Source organism: Anomalospiza imberbis, chromosome 14 (assembly GCF_031753505.1).
Source record: "Anomalospiza imberbis isolate Cuckoo-Finch-1a 21T00152 chromosome 14, ASM3175350v1, whole genome shotgun sequence".
NCBI classification, from domain to species: Eukaryota; Metazoa; Chordata; class Aves; order Passeriformes; family Viduidae; genus Anomalospiza; species Anomalospiza imberbis.
Window position 1 is genome coordinate 17,291,678 of NC_089694.1, and position 21,679 is coordinate 17,313,356.

At 45.9% G+C, this 21,679-nt stretch overlaps 1 protein-coding gene across 3 annotated transcripts; it reads right to left on the reverse strand.

Moving 5' to 3' along the window:
- Positions 1-318: 318 nt before the first annotated feature.
- Positions 319-20,909, reverse strand: ZDHHC15 (zinc finger DHHC-type palmitoyltransferase 15). Of its 3 annotated transcripts, none has more exons than XM_068205192.1 (12): positions 20,751-20,909; positions 17,845-17,871; positions 15,632-15,726; positions 14,844-14,964; positions 13,738-13,807; positions 13,335-13,367; positions 12,158-12,278; positions 10,742-10,874; positions 9,444-9,570; positions 8,761-8,870; positions 7,558-7,640; positions 319-6,571 (listed from the first exon to the last, which is right to left on the reverse strand). In XM_068205192.1, the coding sequence occupies exons 1-11, from the start codon at positions 20,890-20,892 to the stop codon at positions 7,597-7,599; spliced, it is 1,023 nt and encodes a 340-aa protein (XP_068061293.1). In that variant the 5' UTR covers positions 20,893-20,909; the 3' UTR covers positions 319-6,571; positions 7,558-7,596. The 3 variants fall into 3 exon arrangements, with proteins under 3 accessions (XP_068061293.1, XP_068061294.1, XP_068061295.1); XM_068205193.1 differs by lacking the exon at positions 20,751-20,909 and adding an exon at positions 20,045-20,103; XM_068205194.1 differs by lacking the exon at positions 20,751-20,909 and adding an exon at positions 18,964-18,996.
- Between the last annotated feature and the right edge of the window lie 770 nt (positions 20,910-21,679).

A 21,679-nucleotide genomic window follows, 5' to 3' on the forward strand; every position in this document is an offset into this window, starting at 1 on the left:
ATACCCAGCTGGCCAGTACCTCCCCTTACTGTAACTTTGGAGAGATCCATAAATACAATAGAAACCATTATTATTTTAAAATATATCCATATTCTACAATGGCAGGATGAGGGAATGTTGTCTCAAGTAGTGTCCTTACCTCTCATCAGGTGAGTGGAGTGCTGAGGTGTGGGCTGCCCACACCAATGAATCTGTTTGTCACAGATTAAGAACCTTCCCTGTTCCAAGCAGTAATTCCAGTTAATTAAAGTTGTGTAACACTTCCAGAGAGGGAATGTTTAGCCCAAGCATAGGAAATAACCATTCACAAGTCTAATAAATTAGCCAAAAATGGTTTTAATGCAGTCCTTGCCTGCAGTGCAGTACAAACCATAATAAAAAACAACACAGTAGAACATACAGGATATTCAGCTGTAGAAACTGTACAAACACTTGGAAAATGCCAGTGAAACTCCACAGAGCATCAGCATAGCACAGCATTGGTTCAACAGTAAAAATGAGTATCCAAGGCTTTTGTAAAAACCCATTTGATATCAAAAGTCTCAATGCCAGCAGCAGCAGCATAAAAGTCCTGAACACAACACCCCAAAGGTGGGCAGCAATCTGGTGTGACATTCCTTGCAAAATAATTACTTCCCATTGAATTAGTGGGGAGGGATGTGTATTAAGCCACCCGTTCTGACTGGAACAGCTGCCAGCCCCAGGCCACGCTGGGTTCCTAAAAAGCAGCTGGATGCAGTTGCAAACCACGCCAGGGGAGTGCTGCTGTGTCCCAGTTCTGTCAGCTCCATGGGGATGGCAGTGCTGGTCCTGCCCCAGAGGGAGCTGACCCCTGACCCACAGCAGCCCCTGCAGGGGGGGTTCTGCTCCAGCCCCGTTTGCCAGTGTGTGAAACCCCCTGGATTTTCTGGGAGGGAGTTAAACCCTCCTGCTACACTGACAACCACGGCTCTACCATTCTCTGACCCTGAGATTTAGCTCAGTTCTATCTTTAAGCACCCATTTGCACCACAAACAGCATCTGCAGATGAGGAGCACCCATCTGAGCAGGCAGGGTGTAAATTCATAAAATAACAAGACCTTTCCTCTTTCCTGTGTTCCTAACCCAAAGTTCCCTGCTCTAGCAATGGATTTGGAATGACTCTGGAGTAGCTCTGTGAGTACAGCAGGAAGCCGTTCCATAGTATAGTTAATTTCAAAGAAGAATGGAATTACATCAGAGCAGAGGAACCACAGTTCCACCTCCTCACCCCAGCTCTGAGTCACAGCCTTGTCCCTCCAAGGGAAGGTCACCTGCACCAGCCCAGCAGTTCATGACACCAGCATTCCAGGTGCCAAGGGAGTTCTGGGACACGTCCTGGAGGCTCCTGGATCCTCCAGAGAAAGGTGTGGGGGCAATAATACACCAATGCTTTCACTTTGGGCTTCTGTTTCTCTTAGAGAGGGAAGTGCTGGGAAGGGGGTGCACACAGGTTAGAAAGGAGAGGGGGAGGCCGATCTTGTTGGGTTCCAGGCTTCCTGTGGGATTTAGTCCAAGGTTTAACTCAAGGAAGTGCTTCAGGAATTACTGAAAGGGCAGGGAAGCCGTCAGGTGAGGTACCTGCGTGTTCCCAGGGCTGTCTGACACCAGCACTGGATGCAAGCAGGCATTTCTTTTCAAGCACAGCTGGAATAAGAAGCAGAGATGATCCCTTTGTCCTTTTTGTTGAATTTTTTGGGGTTGTGGTTTCCCCCCCCCCCCCTTAACATAATTTATTTTTTTAAAACAATGGCTGTTACCCACTAAAGTTTTACAAATGCTGCTGTAAATCTTAAAACCTCATACAGAAAAAAAATAGTATTTTAAGGAGCATGCAGGCATGAGCAACTTACAGGCTTGTATTTGAAATGTAAACTTACATTTTATTTCACAAGGTTTACATCCCAAATGGAAGGTGGAGAATGAAGAAATGAGGCTTTTAGGAAAGAGAAAATGCAGGAAGTGGGATCCTGCTCTAAGCAAAGCCAGCTGGGCCTGATGATGGGAACCACAAACCAATACCTGACAAACAGAGATTAATTACAAATAAAATACGTGGCACAACTGCATAAAATGACACCTACTCACCCTCACAGTATCCAAAAGACCAACACAAGCAGCTCAAAGCTGAAAATATTGAACTGTATGTTCAGGAAGAAGAGGGAAGACTCAAAGTGGGATGGAAAAACAACAAGAGACTAAAACCCTGCAGCAGTGGGCGTGAGCTCAGTGTTTGTGACCAGGGCAGGAATGCAGCACTAGGCAGGAAGAGCCCATGGCAGAGCCAGTGCAGGGTCTGCCAGACCAGAGCCCCTCTGCCATGCAAACACCTTCAGTGATCTGAATGATCTGATCAGTTCAGAATGAGTTTACGTTTGCAAGTGTTCTGTAATACAACAGAAGCTGTTAGAATTGGAAAAATATCAATAAAATTGAGGTATTTTCAAGTACTATGGATCCATTTCAGAAATCTGTACCACAGGAGTCACTGAAATGAAAACGTGACCCTTTGAGATAATTAGTTCTGGCTTAATAAACAAGGTCAGCAGTGGCTCCTTCCCCTGCTAATTAAACCCTTCCGTGAGTGCAACAGCTCTGCACAGAGTAACTGCTCAGCAGAGTAACTGCACAGAGTAACTGCTCAGTACATCATTCTTCATAGCTAAATTCAGGGAAAAAAGTAGTAAATTTTTTCCCCTTGACATTTTACATTCATATCACATGACAGACTTTATGCATCAAGTTGTGCTTTCAGTCCAGACCAGCATCTAGAACTACAGAGCTGCAGCTGGTGTGGATTTTGCTGAATCCATTCCTGTTTGTCCCAGGAAGCAAACATTCATTGCATAGTGTGATTTGGAAGCTTCCTGATTCTCACCAGTGACTGCACCCCGCACACACTGGGTACAGCCTCCTCAAGCATACAGAAGTGCTCCCTGCTTGACGGAAAACAAGATTATCCTACTCCAAAAGCTTCCAACTCAGCAAGAGAAACCTGGCAGTGCAGTGAGGGTTGCACAAGTCCTGGCTCCTTGGGCAGGACTCGCTGGCCCAGGACTGGACTTAGGACAGTTGCACACAGAGAAACATCAATATGATGCTCTGTCTGGGTTTTTGTACCTGAATGTAAATGGGAGAGAAGGGGAAGAGGTGAGGAGGTGGCTGTTAGTGGTCAGTTATTTTGCAGGATGAATCCAGGAGTAGAGGGATAACAATGGAGGCATCACACTAAAGTCCAACAAAAGAGCTCCCTCCTTTCCCATGGTGCCTTCACTTAGAAAAGTTGCTCACAGCTGAGAAAGCTGTAGTGTAGATCCAGTGCTAAGCAGAGAAATCAGCCCCTGGAGGGGGTTGAGACAGTTGCCTTGCTGCCTCCACACTGCTCCAGGCTGGAGTGGAGCACCTACAGCAATCCCTACAGCCACACCACTGACACCAGCACTGAGACTCAAACCTTAACAATTCTCCAGGTCCTCTGAATGGAACTGCATCTGCAGCACACTCCCAGAGAGTGACAGTGAACACTGGTGGCAATCCCAGTGGGGACACTTCAGCTGCTCCTGGCACATGGAGGGCTCAGGGCGTACCTGGAATGCTGGGCCACCAGCACAGGCAGTGTGAGATACACACAGGATGAGCTGGGATCACTGGCCAGCTCCCAGAGCTGCAGTATCCTTGGTGTTGATGGGACTTGGGGCGATGAATCCCACTCCTGGACTGCTGGGATGGAGGGTGCAGGCAGGGCAGGTAGGGGAGAGGTTTGATGATACAGCCCTTACAGACAGTGATGATAGTGGAGAGCCTCTGGATGAGGATCAGGGCATGGAAAACCCCTGAAGAGCCATTCAAAAAAAGAGCAGGTTAAAAAAAACTGACACACACTGGGCTGAATATTCTCTTTTGTCACCTGCAGAGTGACCAGAGCAGCCTGAGGAACTTCTGTTTTCAGTGCATTTACTCAGCATAAAAAGGACAAAGGCCAGGGGTAAAATAAAGATATCACCTTAAGTGAGCAGAAGGGAACAAAATGGAGCTGCTCACTCAGATATGTGGGTGTTCCCCATTTTGTTCTGCCTCATTTTACACAACTTTTGCATTTCTTTCACATTTCATGAAGCTTTCCAGCATCTGATGTGTGGATATTGAGAAGTGGCTCTGAAGTGATAAACTTTGTATTCTTTCTACCTGGACAAGAATTTGTTACAACTATGGGAGGCTGAGCTGCTTTGAAGGAAAGGGAAGAGATGACCATAATTAATTACAGGAAAAGTGACTAATAAAAGTTACTTGGAAACATTTAAAACCCTTTCTCAATCTGAGCTTGGTACCTGTGTCATCATAAAGATATCTGCTTTAGCATTAGAAGACAAAACCTGATTTTCTGTACTCCCCAATGAGCACTGCAGCAGCAGGAACAGGCAGGGGAGCTCCTGCACAGCTCTGCTGCTGCTCTGGCACAGAAACAACTCAAATAATGGCAGGGCTGTAACCAGAACCAAACCCAGGAAGGGCACAAGAACCTGCTCAGAAAACTCCTGTAAATCCACAAAAGCTCTGGAAAAATACACTTCAGCTAGCAGGATGAAACAGAAAGTCACCAAATCACCTTCCTGGTTTTATATACAAGGAATTTAAAGTTTTTAAAGGCACAAATAGCACCTCTGTAGGTGCTAAATTCTGGCTGTGTTTAGCTGCCATCATCCTCTCAAGCTCCCCCTCCAGAGCACATTTTGCCAGGAATGAGGGGATTCATTCAGCTGCCACCTTGCACCTCACACAGCACAAGGTCCAACACCAGATTTACATCAGAAATGCAGCTTTAGATTGACAGGAAAAACCCTTCCAGCACTCAGCAGCCATTTGGTGACAGAGCCACTCAACAGACTCAGGTGGCTGAAGCAGGAACATTTTCAGTGTTCAGGGCCACCCTGAGCAGAGACACAAACCCACACGAGCCTGGGCCAGCCCACCTTGGCCCTTCACAACCAAATTCAGCAGTGAGACATCACAGGGAGGTCAGCACTGCCTGCTCCACACACACTGCACAGGCTGAGGGACAAAATCCTGCCCACAGGGCACGCATCAGCCAGGAGTGGAACACCTTCTCTTAGGGAAGGAACCTCTGCAAAGCTCTCCACAGACACAATGCCTGTGGCAGCAGCAGCAGAGGAACAGAGAATAAAAGGGGTTTAGTCTGTAGGCAAAGCCTCCATCACCAAACTCACTCATCAGCTCCTTTCTCCTGATATGCACAGCTGCTCCTGTAGTCACTGCCAACACCAGTGGGCTGATAAACAAACACAAAAATGGGATAGAAAATGGTACTAAATTATCTTAAAGGCAGTACACCAATACTTTTAGCATGCACCTAATTCAAACAAGAATGATGGACTGGGCTGAATCATGCAGATTTAAAAAAAAGGTCTCAGGTCTAGAAGAATATCCATAATCCAGCCAGCCAAGTCTCAGTTCCATTCCCCAGAACAAAACAGGGATACACCTCTCTGACTGTAAATGCAGCAAAATGCAGAAACAAATCAGATCACCTCTTAATGCAGAAACCCCTGAAGCCAGTCAGTGCACTGAGCTGGGAAGAAGTCTGAAAAAATTCAATACATCAATTGTCTCTTCAGCATTTTGGGGTTCAAGCCACCCCTGTGGAGTGTAAACTCCAAACATGACTCTTGGAGCCAAACTTTCAGTGCACGTTTCAAATTCACATCTTCCTTTCTGACTCCATGAACACACAAATCTCCATCAAACACTGATCCAGGAATGAGATGATGCTTTAGCCCTAGGAATTAATGCAAACTGGACTGTCTGAAGTTCCCTTTTGCATTTTAGGAGCCTGCAAGTAGGATGCAAGAGCACTATAACCCAAAAGCAAAGAAAATAACACCCCCCAAAAATGTTTAAAAAATCTATGGCCACAATATTCTTGAATCTTCATACTGGCAACGTGAATATTTTATTTTCACTCACAGCTGCACATGTACATGTGCATGTTCAGCACTTTTGCTTTCAACACTCTTACATTCAGCTACCAATTTAGTGCCAGATTTAACTGGGTCTGTCTTGCATTGAGCTGAACTGACTCAGAATTTAAATACATTAGAAAATGCCACTTGTCAGAGAAGGTTGGAGAATCAGCCTCAAAATAAGTAACCATCCCCAAGAATATTATGGCTTGGAAGAATTTCAAGAGCTCGAGTCCCTGATGTTTGCAAAATGAAAAGGCCTTTGGAAATGCACTTGCATCAACATTTTTACCTATTTTGAATAAAAAATATATAGTATTTATAAAATAAAGAGAGCAGGCCAAAGAAGGTTGGCCAGAATCACCCTGTAAAATTGTTCTGTTAACTCTGTAACTTAAATTTATAAAGCCTTGGGACATCTGGACAGCAAGATTCCTGGAGAAGCACTCTGGAATGCAGATTCCCATCAGACAATACTTCAGGATGTTTTCTCATCTTGAAGATCCACCTGTTTTCTGCCCCTCAAAACTGAAGTCCTTGCCAAGAGAAGGGATGTTGGCTCCTGAGAGGGAAGCTGAAATTTAAAGAAATACAAATATGCAACCATAGCACTGCTGTTATGAGGGATCGAGGGCTGATCTGGGCTTTGGAAGTCATTTTAAAGCCATGAAGAACAACAGGAAAATGCTGATTTTTGCCTGCCCTGGTGGGATGGCAGGATGCAGCCCTCACTGCTGACAGAAAAACACTCTGGGGTTTTTCTTAGTGGAACAAGGTAGACTCCTACAGCGTGCCAGAAGCCCTGCTAGCAGTGTGGAGGGGCCCTGTCTGCCAGGGGAGCCAGGCAGGGATTGCAGTGCTCTGCCACACCAGTTATTGACTGCCTTGGAGCTGAGAGAGGCAAACTCCACCTGGCAATTCCACCTCCTGCCAGTGGGACAGCAGAGGGTGCTGCTGGAATCTCGGTCAGTTCCATTCCTCTGGGACAGCAGGACACTGCCCTCCTCACTGCCTGCAGCTCCTAGGCAGGATGTGTGTGGGGCCAACACTGTTCCTGTTCTCCAAGTCAGAGCAGGAGGCAGAGCAGGGAATGTTCTGGAAGCAGCACCTGCCCCAGCTGGTGTCAGCTGTTGTGGGACCCACCTTTCCCAGGGGGAGAAAAAGCCTGGAGAAGAGTGACAGCTGATGTGACATTACAAGGCACTTCCTTGTATCCCCAGCTGCAACTTGGCTGTGCTCAGCTTCAGTTTAACACCTCACCTGCACCTTCCCACACCTCCCAGAATTTCCATCTTGCCACTGTCCAAGTCATGTTTTCCAGAGGAGCTGCAGGGTTGGTGTCCTCCCCTTCATAGAGTGCTGGTGGCTCTGCTGTCACCTGTGCCACACCCAGCCCAGGGCCTCTGAGAGCCTCTGCTGCCTTTCAGGGCCCCTTGAACAAGGGATTTCTGGGCAAGCTGGAGAAATACTTTTCTGCTAAAGCCCAAACCTGTTCAACATCACCTCCCCACTCCCTGCAGAGCAGTGATTTTGAGGGAAATAAAAGAAAGAAACACTGACCTTTCTGATCCAGCTTTACACCACTGTGTTTTCACACTGCTATGTCTCCCTTTCTATGGCAAGGGATGAGGCTTCACCAGAACCTGTGAAAGCCAAAGCAATTAGAGGCAAATAAATCTGGTTTTCCCACTGAGAATACACTTTTCACTAAGCATGGGATTGTGTTTTTAAGGATAATTACAAAAAAAAAAAATAGACAACCACTTGTCAGAACTGAACAGCTGTTTTTAACTGAGATTACTCTATTATTGGCTTTATTTATTTCATAACCAAGTCACAAGCTTTAAAGCCACAAAGACAAATAAAGGTCTTGCAGTTTTAATGGAACATTTCAGGTCTTTCTGGGTAGATATTTTTACTGGTTTACCTCTGTTATGTAAGAGAGAATCTGAATATTTCAGTTGAAAGGACCCCAGTGATTATCCAGTTCAACTGCCTGGAAATGTCAGTTATATTATAAGCACTGTAAACTGGGAGACTTCATACCATAATCTGGGGGCTGATCTAGCCAAAAATCACCTCACTGCCACCGTTTTCATATGGAAGAATTAATTATTTATTCAGAGAATTTAAAGTTTGTAAAAATTGGAAGAAGCTCTGACTCATTCCTAAAGGAGTTATTTTAAGCATCATTAAAAATTCACAGAAATGCCAGAGTTTGCTATTTTAAAGCAAATTTTGTTGGTTTTAAAACTCATTTGTGTTACCCTGTGTAAGTACCAAATTTATAGAACCAACCAGGGAGAGCAGGTAAATTTACTCTGGAAATAAAGCTGGACAAAGCATAAAGCAGCTTCCTAAATGTATCCCTGCACTCAGGTGCTTGCATGCCTGATTTCACACACTCTCAGAGGATAAGTACACTTTAAAAAACCTAAGTATTCTTCTTCTTGCAGGCACCACTTTACATCCCAAATAACTGGGCTGCATGCAGCAACTTTTACTGGTAAATACTACCAGTTTGTGGCAACTTCAGTTTCTCTAACCCTTGAAACATCTTTTAAGTTCATTCACCTGCAAGTAGAAAGTTGCTAAAAAAAGAAAGAATTGTTTCCAAAGCACAGCTTAGCTTTAGTCTGTGGTCATTAATCAAGTCCGAGCTGCCCAGGGACTTAACCAACACAGTTTTTTTATTTGATTAGCTCTTATAGTTCATTTATTGGCCACTGTGGGTCAGGACAACTAATTTCACTAATTCCTTACCCTGAGGCTCTTCGTCTATTCCATCCTCTTCCCACTGCTCCTCATTTGTCAGGAGAGGGTTCCGAGCTTCACTCAAGGCTCTCATTGGGAAAAAATGTCCATCCCCCTGGCTGCATGGAAAAGGGCAGAGAGGAACACTGCAAAAGCAGCAAGTGACTCTAAAAGATGACAATTTCTCTACACTTTTTCTGCAAAGTTTTCTGTTGCCAGTATTTCCCATGTTTACTTAAAATCATCTTTAAGCTTCAAAAGTACCAGGTTTATCTTTCATTTTGGTTCTCAATTTTTTCAAGGTCTCTGGAGTACAAAAGTTGAAACTTGTGGCCTGGAATCAAGTAATTTTTAGCAGAAGTTAAATGTGCTAATTTGATCAAGTAATTTGAATACAGAAAAAAAGCCCTGGAAAAACTAACTTGAGGGCAGTTAGAAGTGACAGGGGAACTAAGGAAAACATTTATATAAACGAAGCAATTAATAGGTATAAATTTTATCAATTTATCCCACAGATTCCTCAGGGCAGAAATCTCACTTGTGTTTGACTGACACTCAGTAGAAAATGGCCCCACTCTTACTGAAAGACACATAAAACCCCCACTTTCCTGTGACCTAAACCTGGACACAAAATGTGAAAAACTGCAATTCCATCAGCTTTCAGCACTTTAGCTTTTAGTAGGCTTACTTACCTAGAGGCAATAGGCAGCAACCAGAGCTTTTTTTCTTCCCCAAACACTTGCTGGAGATTCTTCACAAAGCCAAGATTGAATCCATTTTTATCTGGGCCATTTTGAAACACTGGAGCTGAGAAAGCCTCTGTAAACAGAGGCAATTTCAGTGGAAAAAAATGAAAATCAATGGCAAACACTGTGAAAAAGGGTTGTGCATCTTGTAACCATCTAAAGGCAACGTGATTTAACGGATTATAGAGATCTAGCACTACAAAGTTTCAAAATAATGGTTTTCCCCATTTTGCAAAGCCCGTAAAGACTTTCCAACTGAAGGCAGGAATTTGGTTGGGCAACTGAACCTAGAGAACAGTCACACCAACCCACAATTCATCCAGAGAACAGAGTTAGAAGATATTCCTGTGGGACTTGATGAAAATCCGAGGGGAAAAGTTGCTAGGTAAAAAACTCTGCAGAATGAAGTAGGTTGGTGTTCAGTGCATATTCCAGAAGGGGCACTGCACATTTAAATCACGTCATTCGTTAATGGTATAATGAACAAGCACTAGGGACAAACAAATGCAAATAAACTCTGGGTTCTGGTGGGGCATAAAATTAAGAAAAGAAAGGAGAGAAGAACCTTGAGTGCCTTAGGAAGAGTTTGATCTCCCTTCTCAGCTGCTGCACAGGTCTGATGCTTTGGGATAGATGAGCTTCAGTGCCCCATGAAATGACTTTTGAAGTAAATAACTTGATAAAATCAGAATATTTGCTCACTCTTGATAGTGTCTGTTTTGTTACAAAACTTCATCCCAAAAGCTTTGAAAATCGAACATTTATCTAAGGAAAGGCAAAGAAATTCTGGCAAAATGATGCTATTTTAGATGATAATTTCTTTGATTTTACAGTCACAACTTCTTTGCCTTTATCAGTAAAGATGGACACTGTGTTTCCCAAGCTCACCAAGCTGACGGGGGTGCACTCCAGCACAGGAACATAACAAACCATTATTCCTTAAAAGCTGTCCTCATTTCACAGCAAATGTAGTTTTACATATGCATAACACTTTTATAATTAGACTTCTGCACTTTAAGGCTTTGGTTTCCCTAACAAAGCTTTTGTCACACCAGCTAATAAATGCAGCTCATTTGCAGTGACAAATTTCTGCAGCTTGTACCAACATCTTAAATCTTCCTCCCCTCATCAACCAGCAGAAATGTACAGAAATAGAACAAATGCCTTTTTTCTTCTCTTTTTTTTTTTGTTCTTACAGCACCTTTGGTGTGTCTTACTAGAAAGAACAGACAGAAGAGCCTTACCTAGAGTGGATCTGTTCCTGCTGACGAGCCAGCAGTGGTAGCCAAACAGAAACATGAGGCTTACAAAGAACATGATCGCCACAAAGAGAAGGAAAAGGATGTGAAATTTGGAACGCCCATTGGTCAGCTCACCCTGGAGAGGAAAGCAACATGGAACAAGTGATAGGAACAAATTAAAGATGGAAATTATTTGTACTTAGAAATATAATTCTAAAACTCCTATTAGGAGTTCTCAAACTTTTACAGACAAAAGTGAACATTACTATATAAAGCAAAAAGAGACAAAGAAATGAATGTGGTTCATTTCCCCTCCTGTACCACAGCACAAAGAGTGGGGGGTGTTATTAACCCTTGGTATGGTTCATTTCCCCTCCTGTACCACAGCACAAAGAGTGGGGGGGTGTTATTAACCCTTGGTATGGTTCATTTCCCCTCCTGTACCACAGCACAAAGACTGGGGGGTATTATTAACCCTTGGTATGGCTCTGAGCCAGCCCACCACAGATGCCCAGGTGGGCATGAGGAGCACCCTGTGCCCGTGGGAAATGAACAGGCAGGATTGAAGCCCTGATTTAAGTTCTGCTGAGTTTCCTGTGCACACATTAAAATTCTGCACCTTGCTCAAGGGTAAGCTCGGAGAAACCTGCCCTCCACATCTGCAGCTATTGGGGAGTGTTAGAAATGAGCACAGACGGATGAGGAAAGTTTAAAAGCAAAGTGGGATGTCCCAAGCAGAAGAAAGGCTCCTTTCCCTCTACAGCAGAAGAGCCAGGTGCCAGGGGTGCCCAGCAGTGACACAGGCAGGCTCTGGGGACCTCCCGGGCCCAGGGAGGTGCCTTGCTGAGTGTGGGGAACAATTAGTGCACAGCAAAAGTACTTCAACACAAACATACAGAGTTATTGAGCAGAGGGGGCAGAAACAGAGACCAAGGGCCAGTGTTTTACTGGAGCTATCAGCTGGCCTTGCTTGCATAGAAACAATCAGCAGTAACTGCATAAAAGCCTCCTTTGGGTCACTGTTTTTAACTTGAGAAAGGAGGCCTATGGGGGTTAGAAATTGAACAAGGGGTTTTGACCCATTTTTTTTTTCTATTCAGTAAATATGTACGAATCATTGCCAGGATCTTACACATCAATGCCAAACTTTCCAAGGGACACCCATGCAAACGCAAGGAGAGGGAAGGGACAGACCCTCTCTGCCAGAAAATAATCTACAGTCTGAAATTCCTGAAGGCTACTTGCTTCTTGCTTTGTGCATTTTAGACATCTAACAGGAGGTGGACTGCCAAAGGGCCCAGGAAACACCTCCCAGGAAAATGCAGCCCCTCCACTGCCTGAGAGCAACAAAGCACCCAGAGTCGCTAAAGCCCACGAGACTGACAGGAGATGAAAAAGTAACCGGATTTCATCACTTACTGTCCAATACTTAATGAAATACTTGAAGACTGTTGCAGCAATATACAAGCAATACAACAAAGAATAGGCTAAGAACAGTAGAAAGAATTTGTAGTTAGAAAATCCAATGCAGTTATTCACCCTGGAGGACAAAAGCAAAGTTGAAATCAGGATTGGTGCAGCACACAGTGGTGGTAACACAATGAGCACGAGCAGTTTTGGGGGGTTTGGAAGCCCTGGATCACACAACGAATTTGCCAATGAGCAGCTCCCCGTAGTGGCCGAAAGGGCACAGAACTGATGGCTCCGCTGTTCGCTCCAACCCTTCCTGGGGGCCGAGGAGAAGCACGGTTCAGATTTTTGGAATTGTTTTAAGGCTGGTACCACAGGTAAATGGGTCACAGAGGCAGCAGCTCGTTCCTCCTGTCTGCGTCTTGTCTGCCAAGGAAATCAGAGCTGGGACTTCTGTGCTACTCTATTCCTTTGCAAACCTCAGGAGCCACCTCACCCCTGCCTGTTTACATACAGCCCAATTAACCCCACACTTGGAACCCCTCTGGAAAGGAACACGGGGATGTACGAAAAACCCTAGTGGGTGTTTGTGTCAGAACTCAGGTTTGGAAAATCCTCTACACTTCTGATCACCAGGAAGGTTCAGGTAGGGAAATGTTTGGTGTCGTTTCTGAATTCTTAACTCTTCCTTTTTTTTTTTTTTTTTAAAAAAAAAAAGGAGGAATTTAAGAAATGTAGTGGCAGTAATTCTGAAAGGTGTAAAGCTCAATTATTCCATGCAGCTTTTTGCACAGACTGTCTCTGACCAGCATCAGTCCAGAAACCACCCATGTGCAAATGTTATTGGAAGCACCCCAAGTGCAGCTGAAACACTGAGAGAGCCCAAAGGAAAGGCTAAGCTAGAGTTCCTTTCAAATTTGAATAGTAGTTAATGAGTGAATTAGCAGTTGGAGTTTAAATTTTATCAATATTATAGCATTTTTACACATGGGTTATGGAGCAAACATGAATGATTTGTTAAAATTTAATTTCAGCAATTTCAAAGTGCAATTATTTTATAAGTTTCCCAAACTAAAGAGATGGATGGCCTAAAATGTGAGAGTCATACAGACATAAAAGGCATACAGAGATATATCTAAGTAGCCTTTTCCTTTCAGAAAACCATAAACCAGTATCTAGGACATACCATGGACAGTGATGATCCATTTTTAGCACACACCTGCAAAAGGACAAAAAAGAAAAATTGAATATTTTTAATTGGTACTTCATTACCACGTGCAGATCAACAGCAAAACCTTGATTTTTGTGAGATTTCTACACAATAGATACTCAAAATGATGCTGTCTTCCAAGTTTTTTAAGGCAGATATAATTTTAAGATGGAACATTTTTTAGTGTTTGAAGACCAACTAATGTCCTTGATCCTTGTGTAGATAAAGAGACACAAGAATGATTCCTGCCCTAGAGCACTGCTGGCTGCAGCTGAACAGACCCTGGGGAACCTTTTGTGTAAAAAGACACATGAAGGAGCAGCCCACTCCCAAAACCTTGTGGTGACTGCACTTGGGTGAAGGACAACCCGTGACTTACATGGCACAAACAGAGCAATGGTGACAACGATCAGGTTTGATCAGCTGGCATCTGTCACAGAACCGAATCCCTGGAATCAGAGACAAATTAACACAAAACAATGGAAGAGTGCTCTTTTTTCATGTGTTAGTTGAGACTGTGCTCATTTCCTAACTATCCTTTTTCTTTCCTCTCTCACTTCAGCATGTGAAGCTGTTTGCTGACCTGGTGTTTGCTGCAGGTCACAGTCAGGTAAGCAACACTCACAGTTCTGCTGGAGACTTGCAGATGGGGCAACAGTCAGTGAAAGCATAAAATCATAGAACCATGGAATGCTTTGGGTTGGCAGGGACTCTAAAGTTCATCTTGTTCCACCTCCTGCCATGGGCAAGGACCACCTCCCACTATCCCAGGTTGCTCCAAGGCCTGTCCAACCTGGCCTTGGACACTTCCAGGGATCCAGGGGCAGCCGCAGCTCCTCTGTGAACCTGTGCCAGGGCCTCACTACTCTCACAGGAAGGAATTCCCTCCTAACAGCTATCCCAAACCTACTCTAGCCCATAGAGCCAGCTCAAAAGTGACAAACCAAAGCTGTATGCTTGCATCCACATTTACTCAGACTACCTACACTTCATTTTGATAATTCCCTATTTACTCCAGTTCTCTGCTTCAAAATTCTTTGGCTCGCCTGACAGAGGAAATGAGCAGGTCAGAGCCTCCAAGATGAACACAGATTTCTTTAAGCTGTGAAGGGAGTGCAGCAGGCATTTAATCACTGAACACAGTCCAGAAAACTGGTCACAGAAGTATGTCCTGCATCTCTCAGCCGGACTCCATTTTAAGTGAAAATTATGACAGATTTGATTATTCTCTTGCTATTTCTAAATACAGACAGCACACGTGGGCTTTTGGATTGTAAATCCAAGGGGTAACATCTTGCTTCTCAAAGGCAGCACGTGGAACTGCACTGAATTAGAGAGTTCAAGGCTTGTTTTGTTTTCCCTGCGAGCAAGGGAGAGCAGGAGTCAGTGGGTGCCTGGAATGCTGTTGGTCAGCAGGATCCCCTGGGTGCCAGCCTGTGCTGCTGGGGGGTGTGTGGGTGGATTTGGGCTCCGTGCTGAGCTGACCTCCGTTCCCTGTCCTCGTGTACACCGGCAGCTTCCTGGCGATCTCGGCGAGGATCTGCCGCTGCACCTCGGGCCGCTCCTCGTTCTCGTAGCGCTCCTGGTCAGCGTAGGACATGTGGAACTGCAAGCAGAAGGCACCAGAGCAGCAGTCAGCCACGGGCAGCAGAGAGCATTTCAAACACAGGTGAGCTTGGAAACATTTCTACCTCCTGCTCCCGAGGTTAATGCAGTGGGAAAATGTGGTTGTTAAGAAGACAAAGGGAGGTAGTGAGTGCTAGAGAGCCAGAATACTGAGAGACACAGCAATAAGAAATGAAAAAGTGTAATTAAGGCTCATCAACAACTCACTAGAATTGCTCCTATTGCTGCCCTCGATGTATGCATTACTCTCCTTTATAACACATTCAGCACCTCTATAGTGAGCAAGAACTTTTAAATTTTTAAATTTTTAAAACTGGGTTTGGTTGTTATTTATAAATTTACGTTCCTGTAACCAGGATCAGAGCAAGCCTGAGTATATTTGGAGTGCCACACAAATATTGACCTCATTTTGTTGGCTCAATCTGAGTGTTTTATTAGTATTTCATAGAGAGGTAAGACAAAATATGAATAAAAAAGTAAATCTAGTAATCCAAGCAACATGGCAAAGTAAATATTTGGTTGAAAAGAATTAAGACACATTGGCCTCTGACTCTCCTCTTCAGATCAACTAGACTGAAGGATTTTTGAGTTCTCTTTAACATCTGTGCTTTTGTTTTGCAAGGAATGAAAGGTGTTGGCTCTCTTACCTTTTTGCCTGGTTGTATTGGGAGAGTGAAAACAGACTTCCAATATGTCCACACAAAGAGCACAAAGAGAATATGGAATACTACAAGATAGGCCACTAAAAACAAAACGAGAAAAGAGAAAAACAGAAACAGAGTAATGACTTCTTAAGGAAAGGTTTCATCCACGATGGGCATAATTGAAATTTTTCACAACAATGTAAAAAAAAAAAAAAAAGAAGAAAGGAAAAGACAGGTGTCCATCCAGTGCCACCCATTATTGCAGTCCAGCTAAACCTTATGGCTCAGGGTCAGCAGCATCCAGAGCTCAGGAGTGACCAATCTCAGAGCCTCCCCTGCTCCACCCGCTCCCATTCTGTGGGTGAGGAAGATGCAGCTGTCAGAGAATTGTCCCACAGGGCAGGTGACAACCTGTATCCCTGGGAATGACAGGATTCCTGTCTCTTCCCCACATCCCAGGCACAAGCCCAGCAGAACTGGCTGGTGCTGAGCAGTGTAAAGGTGAATTTTGCACCTCCCAGTATTGGGGTTCAATTGTTACTAAAAGCAGTGGGAAGCAGAGTGTGCACTGCCCACTCCTGCACCACATTCTTCTTGTAAGAGCAGAGGGAAATATTATGACCTTTACATCACCAGAAAAAGCCAAATTTCTTATTAAACATCTTTTACATTTGCCACAGTTGATAAAATAAATCAGGAAAATTTCCCTCAGATTGAGCAAAATAGGGCTTGTGATTACTGAGGAAGAATTGCAAACCAGCCCGTGTCAGAACAGTCTTAGTTCAATGTGCAAACCTGATTCCAGAGCCTTTGGCATTAGCAGGCATTCCATGGACAGGGAGCCAAAGGAGCTGTCCTCCAGCTGCACAGACTATTTGACATTTCTTTAACACTCAACTCATTAAGGCATTATCAAAGTTATAAGTCAGTTTTATTTAAACATCATTTCATTGCAATAACAATCTCGTTCCCCCCATTTCATTTAAGTTTCAAATTCTAGAAAATAAGATTAAAATAACTAGTTGGAAAGAGAAATCTAAAATTCAAACACTTCTTAACTATGTCAAAACACTTCTTTTCCTGTGTGAAAATTGGTAAAAAAGGTCAAATGCATTAGTGAAACTTTCTAATGAGATGGCAAATGATGGGACACATCTCAGAAGGATGTGATGGACTGTGGGAAGGAGCTGTGAATCACAGCTAAGTCATTCTTATGCTCCAAGCTGGTTTGAGATGTTATCCTCACACTACAGGTGGAGCTGAGCCATTTTTAATTAATAAAGAAGGAGATAAATCTTGCAACAGGTTTAATTTTGTTGATCAGCCTATCAGCACATTAGAGGAAGCTGACCTGGAGATGCACTAAGAGATTAGGCAACAATTAACTTTCTTCTGCTGTGTAGTCATTATCATCCTGCTTTCTGCAGCTTCTCTGTAGCAATTTCAAACATTAGAACTGCTCTGTAGGGGAAAGGAATATACTGGATGCAGCAATCTGGAGAATCTTTAAATGTCAGCTGGCACTGCTCTTCACGGAACAGCTTACACTACACCTACTTCTAGGGGTCCTTTATAACCCCTAAAGAAGAAAGTCACCAAGAGAACACCTGGATTAGCCAAAAGCAACCAAAGCACCTCCAGGAAAGAAGGAGAAAAATACTAAAATAGCCATTGACTCCTTATTCTTAGCACATGGCCATTACCTCCACCAACACACCAGTCTGAAGAGTGTCTTTGAGCAATCCTACTGTGCTGTGACTCAGGATCTGTTAGTGGGCACCAGAGCTGAGAGAGAAAGCTTATCAAAAATAGCTTTCACTGAAAGATCAAATGGAACAGCAAAAAAAGCCAGGTGGGCTGCAGATGGGAACTAGTATTTTCTGTTTGGCTTGTAAAATCAGCTCTGGAAATGTGAAAGGGAAAGGGAGAAGAGGGGTGTGGGTGTGCTCAGACACACGCAGCTTTTCCTGAAAGAGTCAGAGGGATCAGAGCCTTTCCATGTTCTGCCCAGATGTGACTAAACAGAGCATTTCCCAGTGCACCCAGGAGGTGCAGCATGCTGAGTACCTCAGGAGGGTGCAGTCACAGGAAGAAAACACTGAAAGAGAATATATCTTTAAAAAAATGACAGCAAATGTTTCTGATATCTCAGCCAGAACATTTGTGAGTCCTTTTACACGAGGGTTGAATGGCAAATAATAAATTATCACACATACCTTTCTCCACAGGGTTGCTCACAGTCACTGGAAAAGAAAAAAAAACACGTGTCCACAGAGGAAATATGAATCCCAGAGAAGTTTGTGAGAATTAACATTTCTGTGTGAAATACAGCCATTTTAGGAAAAATGTTCAAATTCAAGAGGTAAAGAGAGAGCCCACAGTTCAGCATCAAACCAAAAGCATCCGTAACCACTCTTCTTCACTCACGCACACACCCACAGCAAGATGTTCAGTCACTCTTACTTGTGCTGTGTTTTCCCTGCTTATAAAATATATTCTGTTATTTTGCATTAGAAATATGATAAAAGCAATCCTCTGGTGACAGTGAGAAGATCACCAAGGCTCCTCCAGCACCTGTCCAAACTGCATCTCTCTGCATTTACCACATACTTGCAGCTGCTTTCTGCTGGTCCCCAGGTGGTCTTGACCCTCCACTGTAAGCACTGTCTCAAAGCATTTCTGCATCAGCAGGATTAAAAACTTATACATTTCTCAGCTTTGACCAAGTCAGCAATTGCAATGACTTCACTGTTTTTACACTACCTACCAGCAGAAATTTTACAACCCCTTCTTACTTCACCATCACGAGAGAAAAGTCCCTACTAACAGAAGCCCTCTGAGCAACCAGCAAAAGGTGCATTGCTCAATGCCTTCTTGTAGTGACCATGTGAAAATCCATCCATTATTTTAAAAGCCAGCATACAAGTTTAACAGAGGAGACAAGGGCTGCTTTCTTGAACTGAAAACAGGGAGTTCTGTGATATTTTGATAGGGCATTGCTTGGAAAACAAAGCTCTGTGACACACAGCAATGTAGATGTAAAAAGAAACAGAATCTTTGCTGTGTCTCTCTGCCCACTCAATTTCAGGTAAACAAGACTGTTAGGAAAACTTCAGTTTTTTCCTTTGGTTTGCTGCCAATCAAGCTATGATGAGCTTTTCACAAGCACAGCCTGGCTCCCTCCTGACCACACCTGCAGCAGGGCCTGGCTAAGGATTTACCTGAGACAAGAGCACAAACACAATGATATAAAAGGTTCTGTGGCAGGATCATTGCTGTCACCGTGGCAGCAACCACCAGCCAAACAAGAACTGAGGCCTCCTCCTGTGACTCACTGGCCACCCCAGCACTGAGAGCTCAAACCCAGCATCAGGAGATGCCTCCCAGACATCACCCCCACAGCACTTCCAGTGCTCGCACAGCTGAAAATGCAAACCAAGATTCCAGACAAAGCACTCACTATTTACAGGCTCCCGGCAGCTGAGAAGAGGCAGCCAGCTCAGCAAGCCTTCTGTATAAGAAAGGAGGAGAGAGACAACATCCTGCTTGGCAAGTAACAGCACAGGCCAACAGTTCATGCTCAAATCCTGAAATAATTCAGTCATTTCAACTTCTGCATAGATAAACTCCTCCACAGGCAAATAAAAGAGACGAGAGAGAAATGGGGCAAAAAAAAACAGGTGGGTGTGGGCAAATGAATTAATTTAAGCTGTGATTCCACACAGCAAGCGGAGCTCCTGCCAGCTGAACCAGCACTTGCAGAGCAGCACAGCCCCAATCCAAACCTCACTCAAATCACCTGAGCCTCCTCCAGCAGCTGCACTGAGACCTGGCATCAGCCCGTGTTCAGTATGACTGAATTTGCACAGCACATTTCAAAAGACTGACAGCGTTCCAGGAAAATGCTCCACGTTTTTTGTCACATGTTCTAATGACAGTTACATGCACCTCAGAGATATCATCCTATGTGAATTCTTGAAAGAAACAGCCCACAGAATCAGAGATGGGATAAATGTCATGAAGTGTTTGGGGGCTTTGCCAAGTTGCTGATTAAAACAGACCAAAGAAGCTGCATTTCATTCTAGCTCTCGTTGAGAAAAAACCAGCAGGTCTCACTGCACTGCCAGCCCTAACAAACACCTGATTTACGTTTCTGTGCAGCACCAGGAGGCAGCTCCTGCCCCAGGACCATCTCAGACTATCCTTTCTGGGACCTCTGGTTTCGTTTGTCTGCCTCACTCTGTCCTGAGGAGCCACATTCTCACAACTTCAAATCTCAAATCCAAGCTTCCAGCTCTTCTCTGCTCCAGAAATGGCAACTCTTTTTTCTAGTAGCACACTAAACCAGAAATAACAAACACAAGAAAGTTTGTAACTTACTATACAGTTAAATTGCTACGTTAAATATACAATTACTAGCCAGCATAAAACTTCCTCTTCTAAAATGCAGTGTTTTCGTGCTACTGTACCAACTCCACGCCCGAGTGTGATCCCATGTAACCTATTTCTTTCCTTTTCAGAATACAAACATAAAACGATTGCAAGGCAGGGCACAGACTGATGTTTGTTACTGTTTAGCTCATAAATGCCATCTGGACGCTATGAAATCACAACAACGCTGGCTTTCAGGGTGGGATCACTCCCCCAGCCCTCTCAAAAGCCACCTCCCCTCTGCCAGGGACGCGGAGAACAAGGGCTCACGACCAACAAACAGCACCCGCAGCCCTCACCCGGCCCGGCCGGGCACAAACCCTGCGCAAATCGGGGCAGCGCGCCCCCAAGCCCCCCTCAATCCCCAGCGGGACTCGACTCGCACTGAAGTGTTTGTCCCTGCGCACGGGTCACCGCCGGGCTCCGAGCCTCGGGACACCGGGGCGGGCGCGGGGCCCCGCTCCCACCGCGGAGACGGGAGGAGGAGAACGAAGAGAGGATGAGGAGAACAAGGAGGAAGGGGAAAAGGCGAGGAAGAGGAGGGAAAGAAGGAAGAAGAGGAGAAGGAGAAGGGCAATGACCGAAGCCCCCGGCCCGCCGCGCCCCCCGCCCGCAGCTCCGCGGGGGCCCCGGCGGCGCCGAGACGCGGCCCGGCGCGGGCGGGCCCCGCGGGGCGCGGGCGGGCGCTCACCGAGGCAGAGCTCGCAGACGTATCCGTAGTAGGACCAGAGCAGGAGCAGCGCGATGAGCAGCACGGGCAGCCAGGCGAAGGCGCGGCGGCAGCAGCGCAGCCCCCGCCACAGCGCCATCCCGCCGCCCTCAGCGCCGCGCATCGGCGCGCGGCTGCGCGGGCTGGCCGGGGGCCGGCGCGCTCGGCGCTCGGCCGAGCGGCCTGCGCGCAGCGGCGCCCCCTGGCGGGGCGGGCGGGCGCGGCCGAGGGAGCCGTGCTGCGGCTGAGGGAGCCGTGCTGCGGCTGAGGGAGCCGTGCTGCGGCCGCGCTGTCCCTCCCAGCCCGCCCGTCCTGCGAGCTGCTGGGCACGGCGGGGACGTGTGCTGGGCACGGCGGGGACATGCTGCTGGGCACGGCGGGGACGTGTGCTGGGCACGGCGGGGACGTGTGCTGGGCACGGCGGGGACGTGCTGCTGCCCCTCTGCTCAGCCCTCTGGGGCACACCTGGGGCGCTCTGCGCCGCTCCGGGCTCCGCAGCGCAGCACACCCGGGGCTGCCGAGGCGATGGCGGGGCTGGAGCCTCTCTGAGGGGAAGGCTGAGGGAGCTGGGGCTCAGCAGCGTCGGGAGGAGACGGCTCGGCCATAAATGTGTGAAAGGAGGTGTCAGAGCATGCAGCAGGCTCTGCTCCGGGGGCCCGGTGGCACCAGAGGAACTGATGCTCAGGACTTTCAGCTGGACATGAGGGGGAACTTCGCTGGGCAGCGGCCAGCCCTGAGCAGAGGCTGTGGACTCTCCTCCCCGGGGATACTCCGGAGCTGTCTGCACACAGTCCTGGGCCCTGTGCTCTGGGGTGGCTCTGCTGGGGCACGGAGGTGGCACCAGCTGCACCCACTGTGCTGCCTCCCGTCCTGACCCATCCTGGGATCCTGTAGCACCGTCCTGTCCTCTG